Source organism: Gavialis gangeticus, unplaced genomic scaffold, assembly GCF_001723915.1.
Source record: "Gavialis gangeticus isolate Ggan-Ray unplaced genomic scaffold, GavGan_comp1, whole genome shotgun sequence".
Lineage (NCBI taxonomy): Eukaryota > Metazoa > Chordata > Crocodylia > Gavialidae > Gavialis > Gavialis gangeticus.
In genome coordinates, this window is record NW_017729032.1 from 26,383,662 (window position 1) to 26,391,159 (window position 7,498).

General features: G+C 41.7%; 1 protein-coding gene across 1 annotated transcript in view; it reads left to right on the forward strand.

Moving 5' to 3' along the window:
• The window catches only part of CNTN5 (contactin 5), a 1,308,168-nt gene that overhangs the window by 1,098,167 nt on the left and 202,503 nt on the right, over positions 1 to 7,498 (forward strand). Inside the window, exons 14-15 of the mRNA XM_019525021.1 lie at positions 2,623 to 2,750; positions 6,354 to 6,529. Coding sequence (XP_019380566.1) covers positions 2,623 to 2,750; positions 6,354 to 6,529 — 304 coding nt within the window. The remainder of the gene's footprint in view (positions 1 to 2,622; positions 2,751 to 6,353; positions 6,530 to 7,498) is intronic.

Below are 7,498 nucleotides of genomic sequence, written 5' to 3' on the forward strand. Positions count from 1 at the left end.
TCAGAAGGCATTGGGGGAGTCACTGTTCCCCCGAGCACAGCCAGGAGTGACCAGGAACAGCGGTCACAAGCTGGCAGAGGGTAGATTTAGGTTAGACATCAGGAGGCGCTATTTCACAGTCAGGGCAGCTAGGGTCTGGAGCCAACTTCCAAGAGAGGTGGTGCAGGCTCCTACCCTGGGGGTTTTTAAGAAGAGTTTAGATGAACGCCTTGCTGGGGTCGTTTGACCCCAGTACTCTTTCCTGCCATGGCAGGGTGTCGGACTAGATGATCTTCTCAGGTCCCTTCCGACCTTAGAAACTATGAAACTATGAAACTATAAGGTGATTAGGAACAGTCAGCACAGATTCATCAAGGGCAAGTCATGCCTCACCAACCTGATTACCTTCTATGACAAGGTGACTGGCTCTGTGGACTCAGGGAGACAAGGGAATGTGATGTACCTTGATTTTAGCAAAGCTTGTGATAAGGTCTCCCACAACATTCTCACAGGCAAGCTAGGAAAGTAAGGGCTGGATGAATGGACTGTAAGGTGGATAGAAAACTGGCTGGAGCATCAGGCTCAAAGGGTAGTAATCAATGGTTCAATGTCTAGTTGGCAGCCTGTATCAAGTGGAGTGCCCTAAGGGTCGGTCCTTGGGCTGGTTTTGTTCAATGTCTTCATCAGTGACCTGGAAGATGGCATACAGTGCACCCTCAGCAAGTTTGTGCTTATTTATTTTAGTGAAGAGAAGACTGAGGGGGGATTTAATGGCAGCCTTCAACTACCTGAAGGGAGGTTTGAAAGAGGATGGAGCTGGACTGTTCTTAGTGGAAGCAGATCACATAACAAGGAGCAATGGTCTCAAGTTGCAGCAAGGGAAGTTTAGGTTAGATATTAGGAAGAACTTTCTCACTAGGAGGGTGAGACACTGGAACAAATTACACAGAGAGGAATCTCCATCCTTGGAGGTTTTTAAGACCCAGATAGACAAAGCTTTTGCTGGGATGATCTAGTTGGGACTGGTCATGCTTTGAGCAGGGGGTTGGACTAGATGACCTCCCGAGGTCCCTTCTAACTTTGATTTTCTATGATTCTATGATTCTATTAGGGTTCAGGGGAGCATTGAGCATCCAAGCCAGGGCAAGCAGACAGATGCCCGTGAAAATTTTAGGAGCAGGTGGGGCATGGACTGACATGGCAGGCGCCTGCTCACCCATGCCTGGCAGCCAATCAGGCAGTCTCCAGCAGCCCAGGGAACCTGCAGAGCCTGCTGTGAGGTGTGCAGGAGCACCCCCAATCTGTTGGCTTTGGCCAGTGCAGGTAGCCTGCATGCCCTGCCCCTGCTCCCTTCACCAAAGGATGACTATGTGTTCTGTTCACTACCAGTGTAACCTAGGTTACAGGACCAGTGTAAGTTAGATTGATTCCTCTTTGGACTTTTTGACTAGGGGCAGAAATTAAAAAAAACAGAGCCTGAATTGATTCTATCTTTGCAGGTTAATCTAACCTGGCTAGGCTGAACCGGTTTGTAACCATTCAGACATTCCCTCTGGACTGAAGAAATGTAGGCACATGTCTGCAATGTCTCAGGCTAGACGGCAGGGGTGCTAGAGCAGCCTTCTCTCCCCTTCAACAATATTGAGCTGGGCAGGGGGGTGCGTAGCCAGGCCCCAGTAGGACCTTCAATTAGGGAGGGGTTCCCCACCCCTCGCTGCTCCTAGCTAGCCCAGCAGGGAGTTGATAACTCAGTGTTTATCAGCCCATTAAGAAAACAGAAGCCTCTCTCATTAGTTCAAGCTCTTCTTAAAAAAACTATTTCCAAGGAAGGAATGGAAGGACATTACCAGCTGAGCTGTTGATAAGCTCCAAAAAGCCCTAAGCAGACACTGTTCTGTCTGCCTTTGTCCTGTCTGCCTTATACAGACACCTCTCAGCATTAGCTAGCATATCACATGCTGGCTACAGTGCATGCTGTGGGAGAGGGGGAGTAGTGGGGCAGGGGACACGGGGAAGCCAGGCAGATGCTGCTGTGCCTGCCATCTCTGCTGGAGCTCCAGCCAGGGAGCAGAGGGGTGGGGCCAGCCCTACTCTGGAGCAGAAAGCCCTATGCAGAGCTGCAAATCATCTGGGATGCTGGGGGACTCTTGTTTAAGATTAAAGCAGAAAGAGGTCTGGGACAGACGTTGCATAAACAGGTTTGACTCAACTTAGTTAAGTCCTACATTCAACCAGGTTTATCTCAAACTGGTTTCAGCCATTTTCAAACTGGTTTATGTGCACTGAACATCTGTTTTATTACAGATTTCAACCAGGTTCTGATCACTTAAACTGGTTTATGTGTAATGTCTGTCCCTAGCCTTTGAATGTCTGTACCTGGCCTAAGTATCAAAGGAACCAGTTCACTCAGTCCTTCCTGAGTCTCTTTTAATTACAGGAGGGAAAAGGAATAAAATGGGCTTACTGCAGCCTATCTTGAAACAGAAGCAGATTTTAAATATCATCTTTATTACCCCACAATACAGTGGCAGCAGTCCATAATCCTGTTTATTAGCTCGAAAAGATAACTTTCTAGAATCTGCCTGTGTTTGAGTTAGCTGGTACCTGCTATTACAGGATAAAAACATTTTTTATAATTTTCAGGATAACTGTTCTTCCAGATGGGAGCCTACGTATCCTGAATGCTTCTAAATCTGACGAAGGAAGGTACTTGTGCCAAGGGGAGAACGTATTTGGTTCTGCAGAAATTGTAGCATCGGTATTTGTTAAAGGTATGGAGAAAACATTCAGATTATTATAATTATTATCATCATTATTAAAAGTGCCACTATTATTTCTATATTTGTATTTTAGTGGTCCCTGATCACATTGCCCTGGGAACTATATACAGTAATCCCAAATGAAAGCAGTCCCAAAAAGCTGACAATCTAAGTATTCCACAATGGATGCATATCAGAAATAATAATACTAATCAAAGCTTTCCAAGTCATCAAATAAAGAGAAAAAAAATTAGATATTTGTATATTTTAAATCTGTTAATTGGTGAAAACACTACCTCATTTTGAATGTCCATTATGAATAAAGTATAATACATTAACATTTACTTAACCGTTAAAAAAAATTAAGAAATAGCTGGATGACAAGCCAGTCAGAAAGTATTATTTATTTGCTAACTGCTTAGGTGCCACTTGTTTCCCAGCCATTTAGTTACTGTGTAGACAAGTATTACTTCCCATTCCCTGGAGAATTTAGATATGCTGAGTTAGGCACCCAGAAATCATGAGACTTGGTTTTTTGTATTTGCTTTCTTATACATGTATATTTCAGGTCACTTTTCATGCTTTTCCTGCAACTACAAACAGTACACATTTTCTTTAAAGAAAAGCAAGCTGAGATTTTCATATAATCATTAGATTCTCAGATCTGAAGCTTTAAAAAATCAAGTTATTTTAAACTATAAAAATTACAATAAAAGAATAAGAATTGGGAACAATGTCTGCATCCAGATGAACGTGGATATTTGTTTCTCCAGGGACAAGTAGCACCAACAAACCTTGTGCTGTTGCTGCTTTTCCCCAGAGAACTCATGTGCCACATGCACTCTGGTGTGCAGTAACTTACCCTGGGTGGGGTAGGGGAGTCTGGGACCAGCAACTGTGCTGACCCCGGCAGCCTTACCTGGGGTCCTAGGGGCCTTCCAGGAATGCAGCTGTGGCAGGAACTGTGGCTCCAGCAGGCTAGGCTCTAGATTTGGGCAGCATGCATTGCCACCATGTGCACCACCCTGCTTTTTTTCAGTGTGGATGTTTTTACTCTGGGTCTGTAGTGCCACATACTGCACTTCTGAACTAGTCTGGACATGGACAATGTGTCTGCACCATGATACTGCATCCAACAGTTTCCAGAGTTCCCTGAGATGATAGGATGAAATCCTGTCTTTTTGCTTTAATGAAGACTAAGAGAAGATACTGCATGGCTGTGTCTACACAAGATGCTGACTGTGCAGTCATTACTGTGCAGTCATGTAATACTTGTAGAAACCAAAGTTACTGCACAGCAATATTGACGAACAGCTTTTTTATGATGCTGACTGTGCAGTAGCCTGAGACTACTGAGAAGTAGCAATGTGTCACAGTTGTTGCCATGCAACGCTTCTGCACAACAGTTTCAGGCCAATGCACAGTCAGTATCTTGTGTAGACACAACCCCTATGTTTTCTTTTCCCTACCTTTGCTCTGTCCCCACTATGAGCCTAATATACTCATATAACATAGTGTAGTATTTATAGAATCATAGGAAAGTAGAGTTGGAAGGGACCTTATGAGGTCATCTAGTCCAGCCCCCTCATTAAGGCAGGATCATTTCAGCCAAATGGCCATCTAATATACTATTGAAAATTTCTAGGAATGAAGTTTCCACAGCTTCTCTAGATGGCTGGTTTCAATGCGTGACACCCCTCATAGTGATAGGAAGAACATTCTTCCTAATCTCTAACCTAAATTTCCATTGCTGCATCTTGAGGCCATCGCTCATGCTCCTGTCCCATGCAGCCAGAGAGAAAAGGCTATCTCCATAGAGACAGATTCAAAGTGACAAGTTCAAAGTGTTTCTTTAGGCACCTAATTTAGGCATAGTTAATATCTACTTCCAAACAACAGTTCAAAGTGGCTCTGTGCCACCAGCCACAAAACTCACTGGGCATCTAAATTTATGAGTTAAAAATCCACATCAATTATGTTTAATCAATTATAACAAATTCAGCTCAGAACCAGTAGAGCCTCCCAGTTAGAAAAATTCTTGAAGAAGTAAGAGATCTAGGACTTCTGGCTCTCCATCATTCTGAAGCAATTAGAACTTGCATTTCCACTTCTTAGAAGCCTAATTACTAAGGTAAAGGCTAGCTGAAGGCATCTTGCATCTATCCTGTGGTACTGGCCCCTGAGCAACCAAAAATACAAACATCATGTGACCTCATTTATATCTTTGGCTACTTTCCAAAGTGATGGGAATATGTACCCTGTGATGTTATGATGAGAATTTTATGGGATAGATAAACTTCCAAAGACTTTTCTAAGGGGTTAACAGACATACTTGTTTGGAGACAGCCTTATCCCTCCATTAGACTTCCCACTGTGCACATAGCATCATCCAAGAATTATCCAGAGGTCCTTTGGGAGCACATTCTTTATCCCAGAATGCACTTCAGTTCAGATTTTGGTGGATTCTGGATGTGCTGTATTAATGGTGAATTAGGATCAGTCATCATGCAGGTGTAGATGATCTATTTGGGGATGGTCCTGCTTTGAGCAGGGAGTTGGACTAGATGATCTCCTGAGGTCCCTTCCAACCCTAACTTTCTATGATTCTATGATAGATGTAACTTGTTTATTTGCTTTGCCATTGCTATGTAGAAGAAATTTGGTAACCAATGACAGTCATTGATTTAAGAATCCCAGGTATGCATGCTGTAGCATTGGGTTACACATTCATGCAGTTAGCATAGGTGTCAGATACACTTGTACCAGAATACTGTACTACAAGACCAAACAGTAGCACAGTATGCTGCAACCAAGTACACCAGAACTAGTGCTGCTGTTTGAATCCAATTGGGATTGGTACCCCACACTGTTCCTGCTCATTTTCATAGGAGGCTGGTTTCAGATTTGGCCTTTTTGCCCATCTTTTTCTAAGTATCTTTTACAGATCAAAATCCTGTCTAAGGTAAAAACCAGAGTAATTTTGGTCAGGATAATTTTTCCTTTCTGACCACCGGAAGTGATGTCCAAGGTCTCTGGCCTTTTTGTTGCTCAGGTGGAAGTCTGTCACAGGAGTTTTTGAGTGGTTAGAATATAGTTTTCATTAATGCAAGTACTTCCTAAAAATCTGGAGACTGACAAAGAGTAGACGCTGATGTTGCTGGGCATAGTTGCTTGAGCCATGAGGGCAATGCCAATAGCATGCACATTTTTTTGATACTTTGGCATATCACTCATGTAGACATTGAAGGATGCTAGAGCCAGTACAAATCCTCGTGGCAAACCGGTAATAATTATTTTCCTTTTTTCTGTGTAGAATGTTTTGAATGACCTTCAGCTATCTCTGAAGTTTCTTCTTTGATGGCACAGAGATCCTAAGTGTCTAACCATGTTGTCTTGAACTACTTACCTGGGGGCACACTCTTAAAAGTTAAGTGGGCCAATGCCTAATTCAAGGCTCATATTGAAACACTTGGAATCCTGATTTATATGCTTAGAAGTAAATAAAATATAAAGTACAGCTTAATATAAATGCATTTTCAGAATTAATAAAAATGGAGCAAATGCTATTTTGATTACAAGACCTTTAATTGTTACTAATTATTCTGAATTTCCAAGACCCTACAAGAATAGAGTTGACTCCTAAGAGGACCGAATTAACAGTTGGAGAGAGCATCGTTCTCAACTGCAAAGCCATTCATGACAACACACTGGACGTCTCTTTCTATTGGACCTTGAATGGACAGCCAATTGATTTTGAGAAGGAAGGTGGACACTTTGAAAGCATCAGGGCAGTAAGTGAATGTATTTTTTTTTTATCTTTTTCGGTCTAGCAGTTCAGCATTTTTATACCTAAATCTTTTCCATTTATGAGATTCAGACATGATTGAAAGATGAATAATCTCACCAAAGGTAAAAGTAAAATGAAATGATATCTAAAGGAAATACTAAATACACTCCATCTGAATTAATTCAGACAGTTTTATTCAGGAAGATAATAACTGAAAAGCTCTGAATCCCAGGGATATTAATAAAGCATCTAGTGATCCCAGTGAGGAACAGAAAGTTCTTTGAGCCAAATCCTCCTTGCTTTACTTATGCAAGTAATTCCATTTATGTTAGTGGATCTGATAGCGTAATTTACGAATGCCTCTGTTGCTTTTTCAGATAATGGAAGTTACATAACTTCCCATTTTGGATGTACCCAATTTTGGACTGCTCTTTATTCATACAGCACATGCTTTCATTTTTTAATATAAAGAGCTATATTTTCTCTCACAAAATACACTTGTGAAATTTTAGCTATGTAGCTCTCATTGCAGTCAGTAGAAGTAAAAACACTTGCTCACCTTTTTGAGATATTACCCTTCAGATCAGAGTCTGTGTAACAATTAGGTATGGTTAAACAAACTGAGGAACTGTTCTGAACATGTACTATATAAGGAGGCTTGAACCTTCTGATGTGAGGCTAGCACTGGAATGGCCAATTGTTCACCCTACTTTCCTGTTAATTAAATGTAAATCAAATGTTCATGCAGTGTTAACATAGCGAAATCAAGCACATGGAGTCGAGAAATGTTTTAAAAGTTAATTGTTCTAATTTGTGTGCAATGTAGCGGAGTTAACTTTGCATTAGAAAACCTGTCCATTACAATCAGCTGATATTGTATAGAATTATCCTCACACTAGTAATGTTGTATTATTATTATTGGGTGTTTACATTTGTTTTCTTTGGTATTTTCATTTCTGCTCCCCCCCCCCCC